The sequence below is a fragment of the Poromitra crassiceps genome (assembly GCF_964638095.1).
Source record: "Poromitra crassiceps genome assembly, chromosome: 22".
Classification (NCBI taxonomy): domain Eukaryota; kingdom Metazoa; phylum Chordata; class Actinopteri; order Beryciformes; family Melamphaidae; genus Poromitra; species Poromitra crassiceps.
This window is the reverse complement of record NC_139647.1, coordinates 22772598-22795097: the sequence shown is the minus strand read 5'-3', so window position 1 is coordinate 22795097 and position 22500 is coordinate 22772598. Positions and strand designations below refer to the sequence as shown.

General features: G+C 46.5%; 1 protein-coding gene across 1 annotated transcript in view; it reads left to right on the top strand.

The window, feature by feature from the left end:
• Nucleotides 1–20706, top strand: part of kndc1 (kinase non-catalytic C-lobe domain containing 1) — a gene marked incomplete at both ends in the record, with an annotated part of 39540 nt that extends 18834 nt beyond the window's left edge. Inside the window, 19 exon segments of the mRNA XM_083658610.1 lie at nucleotides 378–573; nucleotides 842–1572; nucleotides 2349–2428; nucleotides 2432–2487; nucleotides 5279–5652; nucleotides 7070–7452; nucleotides 8872–8965; nucleotides 9068–9165; nucleotides 9256–9443; nucleotides 9971–10081; nucleotides 10307–10454; nucleotides 15013–15168; nucleotides 15613–15828; nucleotides 16463–16542; nucleotides 16999–17152; nucleotides 17755–17877; nucleotides 18271–18330; nucleotides 19311–19474; nucleotides 20478–20706. Of these exon segments, the coding sequence (XP_083514736.1) occupies nucleotides 378–573; nucleotides 842–1572; nucleotides 2349–2428; nucleotides 2432–2487; nucleotides 5279–5652; nucleotides 7070–7452; nucleotides 8872–8965; nucleotides 9068–9165; nucleotides 9256–9443; nucleotides 9971–10081; nucleotides 10307–10454; nucleotides 15013–15168; nucleotides 15613–15828; nucleotides 16463–16542; nucleotides 16999–17152; nucleotides 17755–17877; nucleotides 18271–18330; nucleotides 19311–19474; nucleotides 20478–20706 (3641 nt within the window).
• Nucleotides 20707–22500: the final 1794 nt, after the last annotated feature.

Sequence of the window (22500 nt, the reverse complement as noted above, 5' to 3'; positions counted from 1 at the left end):
GGACTGAACGACTTTCGCATAGATGACCCTCATGCAATATTGTTATACAATATACGTATATATACAATATACAGTATATATACACTAAGTGTACAAAATATTTGGAAGACTGGATGAGAGACTGATAAGTTACATTTCTTTTAGTAGTCCTTTTACTTAAAATGCATCTTCCCCTTCAGCTACTGTACATCGCTCAGTCATGATTGAAGTGCATTGAAGTCAAATCAATACAATCATGACTTTCACCCGGAATCACCGGGTTAGTGGGAAACGTGTGTCTTCCTAACATTTTGTTAATTTAGTGTAACCCGCCAAAAGTACATTGCATGAGACAATATCGTCGATATTGTAACTGGCATTGTTGTAACTGTGCGTAGGCTTTGTGCCGATGGCCACTGAGAGCCGACTGGCTCCTGTGCCTGGCCCTCTTCCCCACAGCTACCCCGTCAACAAGGAACTCCAACTCCCAGACGCCTTCACTTCCACCGCCACACACTTCACCCCCATCATCCTGACCCAGGAAGGGGACTCGGAGGAGGAGGAGGCCCAAAGCCCTGGAGCTGCCATTGAGGGGTAGAGAGCCTCTAAGATATATAGTCATAAGTTGATCACACAGTGCTTTTTTTACTGAACAAATCCTATGTGGTTGATATCACAGTCAGTTCTTTGAATAACAATAATACATTTTTCTGTTGTACTCGGAGACACACAAAGTAATGTAAAAATCAAGTAACTAAACAGAGTAAAAAAAAAAATATATATATATATATATATATATATATATATACACACACACACGTATATGAAGAAAGCCGTGTCCACTTATCTTATTGTTTTACAGGACTGTGGATGGATCCAGAAGAAGCAGCGATCATCTACACATCCAGGAGGAGAGCCTTGGTTTCACTGCACCCTCTGAGGACCCATCATCTCCCACACAGACTGAGACTGATCCGCATGCAGAGGAGCCCGACGGCCCTGCTCATCAGAGAGGCATGAGCGCCGCAACATCTACTACGCCGGTCATCACCTCTCCTTCCGCTCGCCCTGATGTTTCCAGTCAGGGGCCAACTAGTGTCTCCGCTCCTCAGCTGCCATCTGCTCGCCTCAATGGCTGCAGTGTTTTCAACAATTACCTCTTGCGCCAGGATCCCGACACGGGACACCTCACCCTGGTGCCTGTCCAGGTCAGGGCTCCAGAGACTATCTCCGGGTTAGAGATCGATCTACCCCTGCTCCCAGAGTGTCTCCAGGGACAAACCATACATCCAGAGGGCACTGCTGACCGCCTGGTTGTTAGCTGCCTGACTCTTTCTGCGTTGCCCGAACACCAGGAATCTGGCCCACCACCACCACCATCTTGTTTCAATGGTAGCTTCATCAATCATACAAGACCCTTGGGGCCCACTGCGCCCATAGCCTGCGATGGAGAAGCAGATCCAAGAACACAAGGTGAGAAGGAGTCTCCTTCAGGCAAAATCCACCCTGCCCTACAAGAGGTCATCGACCTGCTCAAGGGAGAGTTTGCCATTGATGGCTATTTGGAGAATGGACGGGAGGACCTGACCATTGGTATGTACCTTAGGACAGAGGTTCTCAAATGTTTTTCAGCGAAGGACCCCTTACAAGATACAGTAGAAAATATACCGGGGACCCCCTCATTCTGATTTGTGATTTTGGGCTAAGCTTAATTGTTTCCACGGTAACGTGCTTGACTTTTAAATTGATAGGTCTGTTAGATTAGAATGTAATCCATGAACCATTTTAGACTTAAAGCATACAATATTTTCGTTGAACTATGAAGCTTTTACACACACAAAAAAGTTTTTATTTTTATTTTCCTGTAAACTTTTTGCGGACCCCCTGGCAAAGTGCCACGGACTCCTGGCGGTCCCCGGACGCCCATTTGAGAACCACTGCCTTAGGACAATTGCTGTAACCCACAAATATCACTTTCATTTACCTCGTTCTATTTGCACAGAGATAGAGAGAATGATGCACTGATTTAGTGGCATGATTGCATTCATATTCATATTCAACTCAGCATATGAAGAATTACAATAGGGTGTTTTTATGGTGGTGGTGGTGGTGGTGGGGGGAGTTATCTGCAAACGTATAAAAAGCCTTATGGCACATTTTGGCAAGCCATGACAATAAAAGAATAAAAGCTTATATTTTGCACTCAAAAAATATTGTCTTGACTTCCTAGAAATGGTCTCTTTACCATCATGATCCTTGACCTTAACACCATTGAACACCTTCATTGCGAGCATCATTGAAAATGGAACACAGCAGTTGTTCAGACCTATCCGTTTTGAAAATGTCTTTTTTTCTTTCTCTGTTCCGAGGGGAGTACATCTTCTCTCTGAAGGACCTGCAGTACCATGCGTTTGCCAGTGTTGTGAAGGAGAGGTTTGGAGATCTGTACTAGGAAGACGACCTGCTAGGTGTGTTGCACTGCTTGGTCAGCTACAGCCCAAACGCACTGTGAGTAGGAGCTCATTTCACCCCAGTCTGGTTTTCTCTTACAAGGGCAGAAAACACCTTCAAATGTTCTTCAAAAGACGACACTAAGGACAATTCAGTCGACCAGTTTAATTGACTATATATTTATTTATATATTTTTATATATATGTATTACTATATATTAGGGGTGTTGGAAAAAATCAATTCACCTAAGTATCGCGATTTTTAATGTCACGATTTTTTGAATCGATCTTTTATTCCAGAATCGATAATCGCAAATTTTTTTTTTTTTTTTTTTGGGGTGACCGCAGTCAGGCCACTCACTGAACAGCAGGCCAGGCGCCGCCTACTGGTTTACTAGTGGTTTTATTACTTTATTAGTTAGTCTGAAGTAATAATTACACTTCAGGGTTAAAGTGGGTGCATCTCATTGTAAAATTGGACTTCAAACGGCCCAAATCTGGCTTCAAACGGCCCAAATTGGGCTTCAAACGGCCCAAATTTCACGCGCGTCGGCCCATATCGGCCTGGCCTGCTTGGTATCTAATGCCCGGCCTGAATTATGATCCCAGTCCGCCCCTGTTTGTAACTATATCGCCCAGCACCTACTCATGATATATAATATACAGTCTCTAGTGTATGATTCAACTTTTCCCATGTTCTAATCTAGTGTAAAAAAGCAAACAAACTGAAAAAAGAAAAGAAAAAAGAAACAAAAATCGCAATAAATCGTAATATCGAATCGCAATAATCGTAGAATCGCAATACTTGCTGTGCGCTCAATAAAGACAGAAGGCTGAAATGTCTAGCTGTGCCAATAATGAAACATGTTAACTTGAATTTTTGAATTATCCTGAGTCCAGTTTTGATTTTTCTGATGATCAGGCATCAGTTTTTCAAGCCTTAAAAATACTCACAGAGTAATTGAAAACGTGTGTATTTGTTTACAACAGAAAATGATGCTTGGTTGCTTGCTTCCAAAACACTGAGATACCCAAATTTGATGGTTTGTGTTCAGAATTGTAATCGTCTCTCATGTGGGTTATGATTATGAACAATAGTCCTTTGGAGTCCTCCTCCAAAATGACCTCTCCTCCTACACACACTTCCCCACGAGCACGCGCGCACGCACGAGCACACACACACACGGACGCACACACACACACGGACGCACGCACGCACGAGCACACACACACATGCACGCACGCACACACACACACACACACACGTACACACACACACACACACACATGCACACACACCATTCAAATCAGCGTAAATACAAGATGCACTTCATACGAACTTCATCTGGCAGCAAGCATGGTCCCTATGGTAACAGGTTGCAGTGTGTTTGTCAGTAGTGTGTTTGTCAGTGTGTTTGTCAGTAGTGTGTTTGTCAGTGTGTTTGTCAGTAGTGTGTTTGTCAGTGTGTTTGTCAGTGTGTTTGTCAGTAGCCGGGGAGCTTGTCTGGCAACATGGAGGAGACATGTAAAGCCTCTCCTGCCTTGTTGCTGATACGCTGACAAGTAGCCCTGGGGGAGCTTATGTGTATGAGTGAATACACGAGTGAATGGAACTTCTCCCTGCATTTATAGCAAAGCTACAGAGAGAGAGGAGATGTGATTCAGTGTCAGTTTTCCCCAGCCGGGGGGCGCTATGCTCTCATTCTCAGGGCAATGTGTGGAGAGACACCCTTTAATCTGCTGTAGACTACATCCCAGCTTTGGAGTGAGACAGACACTGTTCTCCTCTGGCCTCCGGAGGGCTTGTTCACAGCACTCTGCTGTGGAGGGTTATCCCCCCCACCGCTCCAGTTTCTCTGGGGGAAGAGGGGGCAGCAGCCCCTCTATACTGAGAGATGGTCTCTACTGAGAGATGGTCCACTCCAACTCTTGACATGGATAGGAGCAAACTGTTCATGAATAATACATCTCCGCTCTTCTCTGCAATTGGCAGTGTCAGTTCTACAGGTGAAAAAGAGATGTGACTATTTATTCTTGTTGGCTTGTTGCCAGTGTCAGTTATACAGGGGAAAATAGTTGTGGCATGCTATAAGGGCATGCTGCTCATTTTTAATCTAACTGCCTATGCCCATATAAGGGCATGCTGCTCATTTTTAATCTAACTGCCTATGCCCATATAAGGGCATGCTGCTAATTTTAAACTAACTGCCTATGCCCATATAAGGGCATGCTGCAAATTTTAAACTAACTGCCTATGCCCATATAAGGGCATGCTACTAATTTTAAACTAACTGCCTATGCCCATATAAGGGCATGCTGTAAATTTTAAACTAACTGCCTATGCCCATATAAGGGCATGCTGCTAATTTAAATTTTTTTAGGCTGTATGTAGAGTATTGCAATATATTGCAATGTGTATTGTATCGCAATGTATCGTGATACAATCGTATCGTGACCCATGTATCGTGATACCTATCGTATCGTGAGCTCCTTGCCAATACCCAGCCCTAGTCAGAACGCTCTTGGTGCGTGTTCGGCCGTTTAAAACAATGGGTGGACTTCAACACGCCAGCGTCTGACGCTTTCTTGCCTGGTAATTGCACGCATCTGATTGGCATTCTAGTTCTCATAGCTGGTGAATGTGACTTGTTTTGACTGTAACGTGTCTGTGTGTGTGTGTGTGTGTGTGCGCGCGCGCGCGCGTGTGTGTGTGTGTGTGCGTGTGCGTGTGCGTGTGCGTGTGCGTGTGTGTGTGTGCGTGCGTGCGTGCGTGCGTGTGTGTGTGCACGCATGTGTGCGCGTGTCTGTGTGTGTGTTTCTTCTGCCTTCTAATGTGCCCCCCCATGCAGCGGGTCTAATGAGCAGCCTCTATCAAAGGCTCTCCAAAGGGCAGCCTCCTCCTCACCCCTGAGAGCCGTGGCAGTCTGGAGAGGGGAGAGCCTCCATGGTCGCCTCGACCTGAACGGAAACGTTCACGTCTCCAGTCCGCCTGCTGTCGACGCACCGGAGAGAACCCAGGCTTCACACGACGCACTGGAGAGAACCCAGGCTTCACACGACGCACCGGAGAGAACCCAGGCTTCACACGACGCACTGGAGAGAACCCAGGCTTCACACGACGCACTGGAGAGAACCCAGGCTTCACACGACGCACTGGAGAGAACCCAGGCTTCACACGACGCACGCTCTCAATCCAGACCGGAGCAGAGTCGACACCGTCAAGGTAAGACGCAAACTTGAGCTAGCTCAATATCACCCCTAGTTGTTTTGATGACGACGTTATATATAATGTCGGAAGTCTTGGTGATGGAGATATATATACGTTACAGCAGCTCCTGTGATGTTTTGACATAATTCCACTTCATTTGGCTGTTGACTCAAGCGGTTAGAGGCATGACTGGCTGTTGGAGGCAGTTCTTAAGAACGCAACACATTCAGGGACGTCCAAGGCATGCTGGGAAAGTCTAAAGATTGTTCCTGTCGGGGGGGGACACTTTGCATGAAAACTGGCATTCATTTCCTGGCCAGTGGCGCACGCACACACACGCACGCACACACGCACACGCACGCACGCACACGTGCACGCGCGCACACACACACACACACACACGTGCACACACACACACACACACACACAGGCACAGAAACACACACTTGCATATTGATCTGTTTGCACGATTAATAAGAAAATGTGCAAGACACGGGGTCTTACTGTATAAATAGGCTTCTCAAAATAAAAGATAGCAAGGTTTTACATCGAATTCCCTTCAAGCAGACCTGTTGAACAAAGGACAACTTGTGCAGCCTTGACACAGGATAACTCCCCTCCCACCACCAGCCCCCTTTGTTTGTGTTGTCCACGTGACGCAGTGGTGCTCTCTCTCTCTCTCTCTCTCCTCTGCACTCCTCCTCTCTGGGGCTCTCCCTGTGTCTCTCTCTCCTCTGCACTCCTCCTCTCTGGGGCTCTCCCTGTGTCTCTCTCTCCTCTGCACTCCTCCTCTCTGGGGCTCTCCCTGTGTCTCTCTCTCCTCTGCACTCCTCCTCTCTGGGGCTCTCCCTGTGTCTCTCTCTCCTCTGCACTCCTCCTCTCTGGGTCTCTCTCTCTCTCTCTCTCTCCTCTGCACTCCTCCTCTCTGGGGCTCTCCCTGTGTCTCTCTCTCCTCTGCACTCCTCCTCTCTGGGTCTCTCTCTCTCTCTCTCTCTCCTCTGCACTCCTCCTCTCTGGGGCTCTCCCTGTGTCTCTCTCTCCTCTGCACTCCTCCTCTCTGGGGCTCTCCCTGTGTCTCTCTCTCCTCTGCACTCCTCCTCTCTGGGGCTCTCCCTGTGTCTCTCTCTCCTCTGCACTCCTCCTCTCTGGGGCTCTCCCTGTGTCTCTCTCTCCTCTGCACTCCTCCTCTCTGGGTCTCTCTCTCTCTCTCTCTCTCCTCTGCACTCCTCCTCTCTGGGGCTCTCCCTGTGTCTCTCTCTCCTCTGCACTCCTCCTCTCTGGGGCTCTCCCTGTGTCTCTCTCTCCTCTGCACTCCTCCTCTCTGGGTCTCTCTCTCTCTCTCTCTCTCCTCTGCACTCCTCCTCTCTGGGGCTCTCCCTGTGTCTCTCTCTCCTCTGCACTCCTCCTCTCTGGGGCTCTCCCTGTGTTCCAGGTCCGGGCGTGAGCGCCACCGACAGCCACGGATCATCGCACGCGGGGGTCATCATGGAGGGAGGAGGAGATGTTTCGGCAGGGGGCATCGATGAAAGCCCCTCTGAAGGTGACTCTCTGTGGGCGACGGAGGAGGAAGGGCCAGGGGGGGCCCGCCGGGACCACCACCAGATGAGCCCGGTGTGGTCGGAGGACATGGAGGACTGCGACTCTCTGGCGTCGGAGCGGACCCTCTCCAGAGCGGAACGGCCCGGCCGCAGCTCGTTCAGCCCGGCCTGGGCCTGGGCCTTCTATGGAGAAGAGTGTTTCAGCCAGGAGGAGGTGCGCTACGCCATGAATCTGGGACAGCACTCGGGAACGCCGTGTGTGGAGGTGAAAACACAGGTGGGTCGACTCTAAACCTGTGAAGCTGGCTGACTCATATCTGACCTTAACACTGAGGCGTTTGAAAGAACAGCTCTTATTGGGTTATTATTATACTGCATGAAATCAAATGATCCAGCAACTTTGATCATATTTTGGGGTATTTTCCACCACACATAAATGAAGCTAAGGTATTGTATATAGTCAAATGCATTTTATATAGTAGTTAAAGCCATGTTCAGTCTAGGAGGCCAAATCTGATTTGTGAACTTTAGTGACCTATTAATGACTTAATCCAGACTGGTTTTATGAGTCTGGACGCTCCAAGTCTGATTTGTGTCACTTGTCCCAAACCACATATGGAGGTAGTTTCCAATCTGCTTTCGACTGATGTGACTTCAGTGTGGACGCGCCGATCACCCAGATCAGATTTGTGGCAGTGCGGACACACTCCCAAATCAGATTTTGGAAACCAATCAAGATAATGATGATTAACGACTTTAGCAGCAAATCGGATTTGCCTGTAATGTGAACATGGCCTAAGTGACTGTCATTCACTGTTCATTTGATGCTCTCTGTATAAAACAGAGTGACAGCACTGAATAAGATGTCTTTGTCCCATAGCAGCAATGTGGACCATTTAATATTATACTGATATTGCAACAGTGAAATAGATATTAAGAATTGAAGATTCTTGGTGTACTGGTCTTGAGTTATTCTTAGAAATGATTTCAATTATTCACTGCTGATTGAAAATGTATCACTGTGCCTTTTCAGTATTTTCCCCCCCAGAATTTCCATTTCCACTTGTTATTGAGTGTGATGGGAACAAATTATTATTCATTGCGATTCCACTTCCTGTAGACTTTTATTAATAAGTGCAGGGATTATTTTCCCATCTGTGATGAAGTGGGTGCCATGCTCACGCTGTGGCGCAAATAGGAAGAGATGTGGGGGGGTTTTTCATGCATTATTCTCTCCAAACTGGATCTGAATATTAATATGGTGAACTTAGCCCTCGGCAGAAGGAGTTATTATCATTGGTAATGGAATACTAATGAATTGTCTTTGTGTTTGTGCACTTTGATGGCGCCCCCTGTAGGTGTTTATGAGCGCCCTCCAAGGGCTTGGCTAACAGCCAATAACACACCTTAAGAGAGAGCGAGCGAGATCCTCTTCCTATCTGTGCTTCTGCATCTCTGCACTTGAAAAGATCTATTGCGTTGCTATAGGCTATAGGCACAATCTGATATCACCAAGTAACAGGTGTTCCTGGATCACGATGAGACTTGTTTGTACTATATACCATAAGTAAGGAGGATACCATAGTTCCCATAGTGATGAACGCAATAATACACACTTCCCAGCTTCCCTCAGTGAGAAAGATGATCGGCTATTTTAGGCACTTTGTATGATTCTGTATGTATTTCCTTTGAACAGGAAGTGCAACAGCAGCTCATAATTGAAACGAGGAACCTAAAGAAAACAAGAAATTTCCTCCAGAAGCTGATTCAACAAGAGAGAAAACACAAAGGTTGGATATACCAACTCCATAGTAGTGCTAGGATCAGTCGAAAATAGCATGTCCTTCAGTTGCAATATATATTGTTTAACAAATAGCACATCTACCCCAAAGGTTCAGAGACCAAGCTGATGCTGTCCAAACTCAAGTCCCAGCTGGAGGAACTGAGATCCAAAGTGGAGTTCCTGGATTCTGTGAAGAAATACCTTGAGGTTGCCGACACAGACTATTACAAATACAGTTAGCTTGTGCTATTCCTAATAGTCTTCTATGCTCTGATATGATTTGTGATGATTCTCCAGCTATTGAGTGTGGACCAGTGGGGTTTGGAGGTGTCCCTGCTGCCCTCCTTGGCTGCCTGTGCTCCCGGCCCGTTGGACCTGCGGTCCTCCGAGGACCCTGCTGTGCTGAGCTTTGGGACCAGCAAAGGGAAGAAGAGCGCTCTGCAAAGCGGGTCTCCACTTGGTCTCATGGCTCACCTCTACGCCAGGTACAGGTGTTATTCCGGGACAAATGCGTTGTAGAATTCTTCTATAAATAAGTGATAAGTTCAGCTGAATTGTGATAGCGTTTCTTGCGGTGTTGTACAGTTCTTGTGATTTATTTAACTGTATATACTCATCATTCACCTTCATCGCTGCTTTTGCTGTGTCGAACAAAAGGATTTGACAGGGAGTCAGAATTCACAAATCACAGCAAACAAAAGACTGAGTTTTTTGTTAGGATTCGGATATTTCATTCCAACTGATTTCACGGCAATATAATAATGTCAATTCCTCCTCACAATCTAATGGCTAGTTTCTGTAATTATGCACAAATTATGCATGGGGTTAAAAAAAGGATGCACATACAAGTAAATGCAGTATTATAATGTCTGTGATTGGTAAGAAATAAGCAGTGCTCAGGTTTCTATATTCCTTAATTTTCTATTGAACATTCAGAATTTCCATTGGCCATTTACTCCACTGTGTTGATTCAGTGTCACTATGTTTCTTTATTATTATTTATTCATTACAGCAATGCTCCTCTGGAGGGCTACATCCAGCAGTTCCTGTACACCTACCGTTACTTCTGCACTCCTGAGCAGTTCCTCCAGTTCCTAATGGACAGATTCATCAGTGCTGTGAGGTATATATAGCTCATGAGTAGTGGCTACATAGATCATTATTCCATAAAAAGCCTCTCATAGTATGGCTTAAAGCTTGGTGTTGTGTGGTTTTTGTGGAGTAGTGCAGTCTAATTTGTGGAGTGGTTGTCTTTGTATAACTGACTGAAACATCTCCACTAAGCAGCACACACAATCTGAAAACATTGTTCAGTAACGGCACGACTCTTCTTCGTCCTCCATGCCAGAGGAGGTCCAGACGCCTCCGGAGATAATGTAAAGATCTTCAATCGCAGTCTGGACCTACTGCAGGCCTGGCTGACAGACTACAGACTGGTAGACTTCACGTCTAGCTCCAGCCTTGTGGTGACGCTGGAAAACTTCCTCAATACCGAGGTAACTGGACAACTAGTTAGTCATGTGCAGTCTAAGTTTAGATCGTCTTTTTTCATTTTGTCTTCATGGGCCTTTTTCACCAGCACCCATGTTGTGTCTAAAAGGCATGAGGTAACACAGAGGTGCAAGCTAACATTTATGAGGGTTTCCAACTTCCAATCCATGTAGGGCATGGATACTCAACTTGCTTTGCCCGAGGGCCACTTTTGCAAAAGGATACGAGGCCAGGGGCCAGTTAACACATTGAATGCCAGCCATGTTTTCATTCCTGTAGGTAAGTTGTGCCAGGGGTGTTTTTGACGATTCTGGCTCATTTTACAACAGCCGAGGATTCTTTTCTGTTAAGAATTCATGAACACCAATCATCTAAAAATAACTAATAGAATGTGTGCTTTCTCTGTCTAAAAGAGTTAGTTTGCAGAGTTAGTAGTTATGTAGATATTAGCCGTTGAGTACAGCATGGTTTCAGCGTCTGGAAATTTATTCAGAGATAAATGGCTTTTTGTGAAACAGTCACTTTAACCATTCATTTTTGGCATCAGTAAGACCGTCAGACATTCTAAACAATAGTTTTGAACAGTAATTTCCTCCATAACAACAGGAAACACCCCTCTCATTCAAACTCCTCCCTCCGTGTGTCTTCTCCTCCTTCCTCCTGGCTGTACAGCGGGCGTGTCAGAAGCGCTTTTGCTGCTGCCTGCCTGTGTGCCTGCCTGCCTGCTTGCCTGCGTGCGGACGCTCCTTGTGCGAGTCAAGATGGGCCGGGGAATGCGTGGGCGATGGGCAGATGTTGATTCTGGCCTTTCTGAGGTGTTTCAAAGTGTGTTTCACCTATGATCTATTTTGCAAATCGCTCTCCGCTCTCTGTGTGCTGCTGCCGGTGCGCGGCCGCTCTCAGGCAAGACAAGTCTTGAATGGATTACTGTAAAATCGCCACGGCATTTCCTTGAACGGCTTGGTCCCGCGGCAGTTTTTTCTTTGATTTCGGTCGTCTGGGGGAGCACTGTCAACACTTAGTGGGTCGGTAAAATAGATTATACACATTATCTTGCTCCAATAGTGATCTCGAAGATGTAAAAGTTGTTGATTGATGTCCCACCGTCAAAAAAAAAAAATGTTTATGTAAGACGAGTAAACTCGGCTCTGGCACTTAAGCGTTGGATTATGTAAGACGAATTATTTCGGCTATGGCACTTAAGGTGTTAATAAACAAACCTTAATAATATAAGTTTTTCTGTAGCAGATTGCCGGAGTTTAGTCTGAGAATTCTGTGCACACAGGATGGTTAATTAGGTTAATTTAAGTTAAGTTAAGTTAAGTTAAGTACATATTTGTACCTGGACAGCGCTATTTGACAATTTAGCTGGAGCTCAGTCACACTTTATTTCACGTCGGCGGGCCACTCTGCACCCTATCGCGGGCCACATCTGGCCCCCGGGCCCCAAGTTGAATATCACTGCTCTAGGCTCTGGACTGATAATGTGGTGGGGGAGGCTATTCCAGAGCCTAGGGCAGGGATACTCAACTTGCTTTGCCCGGGAACCACTTTACCTAAATGACAGGAGGCCAGGGGCCAGTTAATAAACAAACATTAATATTCATTTTTCTGTGGCGGACTGTAGGTTTTTGGGTCATCAGAGTTTAGTCTGACAATTGTGCGCACACAGGATAGTTAGTGAATTAGTGCATGTTAGTTCAGGGTTGCCACGAGTCTGGAAAGTATACTTGAAAGTGCTTGGATTTAAGAAAAAATAATCAAGGACTTAAAAATGCTTAGATTTATAAAGGGGTCCTTGAAAGTACTTGGATTTAGCCTACCAGAATGTCTGGGTTTGAGCCTCGTGCGCTCTGTCACCTCAAAATTCACCTATGATACCATTTTTATATGTCATCAGTAGTGCTGCACCAAGCTTGATACACTTTCTTCCTATCTACAGTATCACTCCCCACGTAAGCTACAAGTATACAGAGATTTGCTGATCGCTGAGCTGTCATTGGCTGTTGTGCTCTCTTGTAGGCGCTCTTAGCTCAAATATGCGGCTGGTTGCGTAGGTACTCTGTGGTGGATACATTTTTGTTTTCATCTCCCAGGCTTTTATTGCTTGAAAACTGCTCGAAAAGTCATTGAAATGTATCATTACAAAACAAGTGGCAACCCTGAAGTTGCTAAAGTGTAGTGTGTTGTGTGTGCTGTTTGTGTGTGTGTGTGTGTGTGTGTGTGTGTGTGTGTGTGTGTGTAGTGTGTGTCTGTGTGAACAACAGTGCCGTTTGTGTGACTGTGCTCTTCATCGTCTTCTTCTGGCAAACAGCTTGCAGGTGCTGAGTGTGTGTTGGAGATGGAAATGGAAATTAAATGAATTTAATGTAAATAAAATTCTCCAAATCTTGGTGGCATTTTTTGCCCCTTGATCACGGTTTTTAGGGGCATTCTGAGATTTCTTGGGGGCATTTTTGCCCTTGCCTCTGGCTAAATTCCTACACTGGCAGGACCTCAGTCAAACTTTGACGTTTGTTTTCATTGTGAATTAGAAAATGGTCAGGGGGCCACTCTGCACCCTATCGCGCGCCGCATCTGGCCCCCGGGCCGCAAGTTGAGTATCACTGAACTGATGTAGGGGTTCCAGTGCCGGGGCCCTCGTTAATGTTTTCTTGCACCTGTGTTACTCCCTGCCTTTTAGAAATAAAATGGCTGAGGTGAAAAAGGCTCATCTCTGGTGCTCTGTGGTCATTCCTGTGATATTTCTGCACTGCTCTTCCCGGAGATCACCTGTCAATCAAACAGTGTGTCCAGTACTGAGACGTCTTCTTCTTCTGATTTTCTGTTGATGCCGTTTGAGTTTCTCTTTTCTTTGTCTGTTCAGACATGGTGGCATCATCACTGCTATATAACCAAAGAACTTTTATGGAAAGAAATGACAGCTCCATATTGCCCCATTGCAACATCAGCGCCCAGCAGCCTCCGACATTTTTTATTTTTGGAAGCGTGACAGCGCCAAAAGAACCTCGCACAGGCTCGCAGTGGTCAGCTGCGGTAGCGCGGGCCCCTATAATCAGCCTCTCTAAACAGTAACTCAACGGGAGAACACTCTAAACTTTGGGGATTCACATCTTTTCCGGGCGTACTGCAAATCTTGATTGAAGTGGTGTAGTGCAGGGATGTAAAACAACAACCATATTGTGGAAACTAAGCAAATTTTTTCGTTTTCTTTGTTTAGTTTTTTCAAGATAAATACCTAATGAAAAGGACCCGAGGTTCAACTCCCGTTGAGTTACTGTTTAGAGAGGCTGATTATAGGGGCCAGCGCTACCGCAGCTGACCACTGCGAGGCGCATTCTGTTTCCAAAAATGGCCAGAGTGTCGTCTCTTTCCTTCCACGCTCTTTGATATAACTATACACTTCTTCTTCTGGTTATTACAAATAAATAGCTGCTGCTGCTCCCATAAATGTCAGACGCATCACTTCCTGTGCACCAGAAGATCTTTCCCCGGGAAAGACCCACCTAACACTGGATGTTCAGAACAGCAAATGTACAAGCTTTCATGAACTGGGTAGAGGTTGAATGATCAATGTGATTGGTGATCAACTTGACAATAGAGCGCAGTGAAATATAATAACAATTTCCATGAAAATGTTTTGGATTTTGACTCTAAAATGTAATTGTAACTATTAATCATGGATTCATACCTCAAGTCAACTTTTTGTGTGTGTGTGTGTGTGTGTACATTTGCTTACCATGTATTTAGAGAAAATTATCTTCATTACCTGCTCCTGATATGAGTAATATTGGTTGAAATATATAACTTGGTCCATGTCAGCCTCTTACAGTAAGTGGACTCAGTCCAATGCAAATTTACTCGGAGCCCCCTTGTGGTCTGATTGATTTGTGCAATATGAAAACAACATGTTTTGCTTTACGCCTTTTGACCTTGAGACTTGCCATAGATATGTCGCTGCATTGTCCCGTGACCACATGCAGAAAATCATAGAAAATGGCAGTCCGTGCAAATGGTTGTGCGCTGTCTCATAAAAAGACAGCAGGACTGACTGATGTATGCAACGAGGACCAGAACAAATGGCAGATGTCCTCAAGCCATGAAGACATAAAGATTGTTCTGTACTTTGTAGGAAAAAGTGTAAAACCTCTCAGCAGCTTCTCAAGAAAAAGATCAAAACATTTGCAATGGCCATCTTTTATTTTTTATTTTATTTAACCTTTATTTTACCAGGCGAGACAATTAAGAACAAAATTCTTATTTACAATGTCGGCCTGCCTCATAAGGGGAAAAGGGAGGAGGGCTAAAAGATCAAACATGTTAAAAACAAAGCACATAAAACTACAATTAAATCGACAATCTTGAAGAAAATGATCCAAAATACAGTGTTACACAAGGTGGGGTCTGGGTTATAAAGGAGTCGTGGTGTGAACACGTGGTCTGAGATGTCATCAATGCTTCTGGAGCAGGAAAGACAGTGGAGTCCTCTTGTAGGTCCACTTATGGTCAACAGGTGTACAGCACCCACGTTGTTTGCTCATGTTTGTCGTTGGTCCATGCCAGGTGATGCCAGTGGACAGCAGAGGGGAGGCTCTTCTCGCCGCCCTCCACAGCTCTCCAAGGAGGACCTGGAGCCAAGGGAGAGGAAGCCCAGTCAGCATGGAGGAAGGTGATGACTCCCTCTGTGTGCAGTCATCTGTTGAGGATCCTGGAAGAAAGGTCAGTGTTAGTATGATGATGTTTTATTTCATTTTTGCTTTACCTGTAAGGCTGGCTATCGGTACAAAATACCTTTTAAGGTATCAGACTGAAATAACTCAGCACCAAGTAGTATCGAAACTTCTCCAGTCAAATGATACTTGCATTCGAAAAAAATTACTATCTGTAGGATTTTTTCTCACAGCCAATCACCGCCAGTGTTTTTCGATTTATGTGACGTGTGATTGGTCCACTGATGCTGCACAACCCATACAGTCTGTGGTGGTGAAGTCGAGCGTGTAAAACCACATTCAAAAGTATAGCTATTGAATAAAGTGCTCTATCGGTATCGGTATCGCTTTAAGCGTACTGTGTTGGTGCTGGTATCGTGATTTATTTTTTACCAATACCCAGGCCTTATTTACCTGGGTCTGTATTTTGGAGCTATTTCATGTCTATCTCCAGACGTTTCAGTGGAGGATCTCGAGGGTGGTGGAGCCCTCGGCGTCGCTGCCCAAAGAGAAGGCCTTCTCCATCGCCACCGCCCTGCCCATGCCTTGCTACGGCCCCCTGCTGGACAACCTCTCCACCGTCTGCCTGCGTCACGACGACCGTCTCCCCTTCAGCCAGAACGACTACAGCGCACAGCAAACAGCACAGCAGCTCACCCTCCTACAGCAGGTCACACACACCACACACACACACACACACACACACACACACACACACACACACACACACACACACACACACACACACACACACACACACTCTCACACACACACACACACACGCACGCACGCACGCACACACACACACACACACACACACACACACACACACACACACACACGGCTTTAGCTCAGGAGGTAGAGCGGGTCGGCCAATGACGCAAGGGTTGGCGGTTCGATCCCCGCTCCCTCCCAGCTGCCGTCGCTGTGTCCTTGGGCAAGACACTTAACCCTCCTTGCTCCGGATGGTGTGTAGGCACCCTGCGCGGCAGCCTGCCGCCATTGGTGTATGAATGGGTGAATGTAGACTATCTACTCATTGTAAAGCGCTTTGGATAAAAGCGCTATATAAATGCAGACCATTTACCATTTACACACACACACACACACACACACACACACACACCACAAATCTGTTCACACACACACCACTTAATCTGTTCAGTCCACCATCTGCCACTCGTGTTGTTGCCTCTGTTCAACACTAGAGGGAGACATGTCCCCGTGAATGTACAGTAAGACTGATACAGTTAACTGTCATGGATTTGAAGAGTAATCGTACACTTCTGAATTTCATACCACAGGACATTTTCCAAGGCTGCCATCCGGTTCACTTCCTCAACTCGAGAATACAAGGAGTCAGGGATAACGTGAACCCAAACAAGTGAGTATGATGTGCTTGCTGTTTGCTGTAAAGCAGTGGGTTCTCAAATGGGGGTTCGGGGACCCCCAGGGCTCCGTGGCACTTTGCCAGGGGGCCCACGAAAATTTTTCAGGAAAATAAAAATAAAAGCTTTTTTTTTTGCAAAAGCTTCATAGTTCAACAAAAATATTTTATGCTTTAAATCTAAAATGGTTCATGGATTACATTCTAATCTAACAAACCTATCAATTTAAAAGTCAAGCATGTTACCATGGAAACAATCAAACTTAGCCCAAAATCACAACTCAGAATGAGGGGGTCCCCGGTATATTTTCTATCTTGTAAGGGGTCCTCGACTGAAAAACATTTGAGAACCTCTGCCCTAGGCAAGTCAAAGTCATAAGATCAACGACCCTTCCCCCTGTTCTTAAACTTACTGATTTAGGTTTTTTTTTACATGTTATTTCCCACCATTAGGAATGTTTGTCACCATGTCCCACCAGCAGAGGGCAGTAGCCTGTCTTTGTGCGAGGGGACGATGTGGGACGGCTCCCTCCAGCAGCTGCTCACATACGCTGACAGTGTTGCTAACTGGATCTCTGCTGAAATAGTCATCTGTGACTCTGTCAAGGTGAGGCGAGATAACAGATGAAAGCTATTCCCCCCAAGTAGCGGAAAAAAGTTGAGAATGATTTAGTATCTTTACTTAAATAGTTTTGGAGTGTCCGACGACTCTAGCTGACAAAAAAGGGGGGAGGAAAGCATGATTTACTGCATGTTTTAACTTAAAGGTTGATACTTTTGTCCATGGATGTACATTATAATTTAATTGGAATTTCAGCACCAGCAGAAGTGTAACGGCGTTGTGTTGGTGGTAATTGCAGCAACCCATGTTAAGGGCTTACCCAGGGGTGGATTCGAACTGCCGACCTTCGGCGTACGAGGCGGACACGTTAACCACTGCGCCTAGAGAGCTAGCGCCGTTGGCGGAGCTGATTAACGTGCTCGCTACCACTCGGGACTCACGAGGAATCGGCACTGATTCACTTCGGTTACAGAAGCAGCAATACAGATTTAAGCTGTCCACAGTATATTGATAGCACTACAGTATTCTTTGCATTGGACAGGCTTTACATTGCACTCACCATACAGCATGGAGCTAACAGATGTTTGTGTTTCACTTTCTTGAGCATTTTCCTTCGATTTTTGATTGTGAGACCTCCTCCGTTGCAGACACAAGTGGCTTTGCTGACCAGGTTTCTGCTGATTGGGAAGCACTGTTACGAATCAAGGAACTTTGCCACAGCCATGCAGGTCCTCGGAGGCCTGGAGAACCTGATCGTCAGGCAATTACCGGTAAGGCTGCATGTAATAAATTACTTCTGGCACATATTCCAAATGTCTGTAATAAAGTCAGATGCCCTCAAGCTAAATGTTATCTTCAGCTGTGATGGAACCTAGACGATATTTAATTACTTTTGCAAATGAGAGGCACATTAACATGAATGCATTCAAATCAGATTTTTCGAAAAAGCAGGAGCACGAGGAAGATTGCGTCCTGTGAAGAGTAATTAAAAAAGCCGCAATTAAAAGGCGGAAATGTTAAGTAAAGGAGAGTAAAGGGAAATTTCCATCTTTTTTATCTGAAGGCAGGTTATATTATTTGACTCTGGTGTTGTGTTGAAGCCGCGGTATAATTATTCTTCATTTTGCAGCTGCTAAAATAATGTCCTCTTTCCTTGCCAACAGGCTTGGAAACATCTGTCTTCCAAGGTGTGTGAGATCCTGGAGGAGCTGCGAGCTGTGCAGGTGTGTGTGTGTGTGTGTGTGTGTGTGTGTGTGTGTGTGTGTGTGTGTGTGTGTGTGTGTGTGTGCTTGCTTGCGTGCATGCTGTGCCGTGCGCACAGAATGGTGTGTTTGTATCTAACCAAAGGCTGGGCTGGTCACATGTTGTGGAACTGAGCTGCAGGGCAAACAACCCAATATAGCCAAAAACAGCTGGCCATGACTGTGTGCTGCACGGTGCAGCTGACTGTGTGCTGCACGGTGCAGCTGACTGTGTGCTGCACGGTGCAGCTGGCTGTGTGCTGCACGGTGCAGCTGGCTGTGTGCTGCACGGTGCAGCTGACTGTGTGCTGCACGGTGCAGCTGACTGTGTGCTGCACTGTGCAGCTGACTGTGTGCTGCACGGTGCAGCTGGCGGTGTGCTGCCCGGTGCAGCTGACTCGGTGCAGCTGACTGTGTGCTGCACGGTGCAGCTGACTGTGTGCTGCACGGTGCAGCTGACTGTGTGCTGCACGGTGCAGCTGACCATGACTGTGTGCTGCACGGTGCAGCTGACCGTGTGCCGCACGGTGCAGCTGACCGTGTGCCGCACGGTGCAGCTGACCGTGTGCCGCACGGTGCAGCTGACCGTCTGCCGCACGGTACAGCTGGCCAAGCTTCTGAAACTCGCCCTCAAACGAACCGGATTCATCCAACAACATCCACTCTGCTACCCACTTAACACTCCAAAATAAAAAACTTTGAAAATTAAATGAATTGCATAAGTAGAATCCTTCCAATTGCTAGGTAACTTTATTCTGGAAGATGTATCTGCTTTCTCGGCTTTGAAATGTAAAAAGGTTGAATTTGATTAGAAAAATGTAAAAATCCTCCTCAGTGTGTTGCCGCTACATTAGGCATGCTTATTATGGTGTCAAGCGCCTGAGAGTCTGGTTTAATTGGTAATTTTCCTCAACTCTCTATTCCGGTTAAGCACTGGTTTATTTAGCGCTCTCTCCTCTCAGGTGTTCCTGAAGAGCGACGACCTGTGCCTGATGGGGGCAGAGCCGAGGAGGACGAGGAGGAGGCCCACCCTGCCCTCGGCGCACATCCTGTCCATGCACGTCCAGCAGCTGGAGATCGGAGCGTTCACCCTCGCCACCGGAGCTTACAAGTGGACCAAGCTCAGGTGAGGGAAACCCGCATAGCTGTTAGATCTGTGATGAGTCACGAGTGCACGTCCCCATGGGTGCTGCTGAGTGACGGTGTAGACGCAGGGGTGTCAAACTCATTTTATTTCATGGGCCACGTGTGACCCAGTTTGGTCTCAAGTCTCTGGTTTTGGACCTGTAGGATGCCAGGAATTTAGCTTTCTGTTGATCCCCTGGACCTGTTTCAACAGAACATCTATAGTCACCTTAATCACACACACTCCTGCACCCAATTCCTCTAACATCCAAGCCACAATTCTACTGTGTGGAGGCATTTGCCCTACTTCAATTTCATCAAGATCCTGTGTGTTGGTAAAATATGCACGTTTGCGTTCAGATTAGTCGGGGGGGGGGGGGGGGGGTTAGGGGGGTCTATTCTGGTATTGACACAAAGCATTAATAACAATCAAACGCATTAATAACAGAAAATTAGCGTTCTCCCCACACACCCCGAGTATCCGACTGTGACAAAGTCGGCCAAGTTGCCGCGAGGACACGTTTTCCCCGCGTCCTTCTCTTTCACTCCAATATGGCCGACCAGATGCCGAGGTCACCGCCGAGTGGCGCTCGGACGGTAATGACACAGCTGTTGAATCCGGGTTGCGGTATAGCGGTGCCAGTGTTTTGCGGCAGATGGCGCCCGTGGGATGGGGTGTGATTGGAAAAGAGATTTCGGGGGCAGATGCTGAGAGGCGCCCGGTTGTAGCCAGATGCCGGGGTCAACAGGACTAGCAGGGAGAGGCAGAGACACAGCTGGGAGCTCTAGACCCGGGGGTTACCCCGGCACGCTCCGAAATCAGGTCACAAACGCATGCCGACGATGCTTTTGTGGAGAGTAATATGCGTCTGTTTTCTGTGTATTTTTTGTTTTGCATTCTGTGTTGTTCGCTCATCTCCTGTGGTTTGATCCTCACTCTTTCTCTCCTTCTGCCCTTCTTCACACCATGCCTCTCCTCCCCCCCTCACCCCATCCGGCTCAAGGAGCATAGCAAAGGTGGTGAGCCAGGTGCACGCCTTCCAGGAGGCAGCGTACCCCTACAGCCCCAACCCGGAGCTGCAGCTCTACCTTCGGCTCCGCATCGCCAAGCTGGCCGCGGCCGACGTCCACCTCTTGGCCGCCGACAACGATGCCAACTTCCAGCCTTCCACCGAGCGGCACGCGCGCAGGCTCCAGGACACGCTGCGGAGGGTGAAGGCCACCTTCCAGTGAGCGAGCCCCCCGGGACCGAGGCACCCGCCACAGGGTCAGCAGCACCCCCAGGGTGAGGCTCTGACGCCCTGAGCCAAGAGCACCGCTTACAGGCACATGCTCCTGCTGGTAGCAGAGCTGTGGGGCCGCTAGAGAACTTTGTCTGCTGTTATTTGTCTGCTATTTTGTCCAACGCTCCCTCAACTTTGGCTCACTGGCAAACTCAAAGGTTATGCATTCATATTCATATTCATATTCATAATAATGAATTAACCATGAATTATTCATATTCATATGACTTTTCCCTTTGCACTCTTTGGGTTACACAGGTCCCAGCGTTGATCACATAGCTTCAGTGCATCACCGTCCTGTATTCCTTCACGAATTGGTGTCTGTTTGGTTTTGATATTTTAGCATTATTTGTGAATTGGCTAGTAATGTCTTCTTTTAGATGTTAAGATCTCCATATAGTCGTATTTGGACTGAACATGGCAGCATAACAAAATGCTATTTGATGTCGCTGTAATTCTTCTTGAGCAGTTAAGAAACGTGAAAATGAAAATACAGGACTTGTTAAATTAACTTTTTGCTCCATCTGTCTTAAATAGCCCAGAACACGTACTTATGTTTCCCAATGAGGTCTTTACACAGTGAGATTTGAACAGTGTTATATTATTTCAGTTTAAACTTTAAATGTCACAGACCTGCATCTATCATATGCATTTATTATGGAGGGTGTGCCATAAGCGAGATGAACTTATCTGTCTTGTAAATACCTTTTCATTCCACAGGATGATTTAACATAATGAGATGTCAGTGTACAAATTGTTATTTGAAGAACGATGTGAATATTTTTCTATTTTCTGCCCTCTCTCTCCTCCATGGTCACCTGCCATGAAACAGGCCATGAGGATGGACTGTGAGACGCCATAAAGATGTGCTTAATTTAGCGTAATAAATGAGATTTTATGAATGTTCTCTCGCCATATTGTGTTATTCTCAAGCAAAATATTTTAACATCCATGATAGGAGGGCTGAGTGTGTGTCTTCCTCTCTTCGTATGGGTTGTGTCTGTGGTAGTCAACAGAGTTGGGAAGTAACTAAGTACAAATACTTTGTTACTGTACTTGAGTAGGATGTTCAGGTATCTGTACTTTACAGAGTATATATTTTTCTGACAACTTTTTACTTTTACTCCCTGCAATTTAGCAGTGCAATGTAGCGCCTCCTACAGGCAGATACACCGAGTGACACAGTGCCTCCTACAGATGGAGCCACAGACCGATCTGGATCTGTGCTGTTTTTTTTGTGCCTAGCGGCAGCCTGGACCCTATCTTTGAGACAAAACCAACTTCCAAAGTCAGTAAAAGGTAAGCTCTCTGTGGTCTTCTGTCTCATCATAACCCTCAGCTCATATCTCAGTCAGAGTCAGGGGGGAGAACAGCCCGTCCCTGGAGCGCTTAGCTCCAGGTAGCAGCAATCGAACCTCAGGCCACCGCGTCTCTGTGTGATCGATTTGATCTTGACACCACCAGCTCCCTTCACACTCACAGCTCTTCTCTGGGCGCTTTTATCTCTTTCCACTGCCTGTCACCATTCAAAACTGACTGAGGCTCGAACCCACGACCTCAAAAGTGGCTGTGGCTCGAACCCACGACCTCAAAAGTGACTGAGGCTCGAACCCACGACCTCAAAACTGACTGAGGCTCGAACCCACGACCTCAAAACTGACTGAGGCTCGAACCCACGACCTCAAAAGTGGCTGTGGCTCGAACCCACAAGCTCCAAACTGCAAGGCAGCAATTCAACTCACTG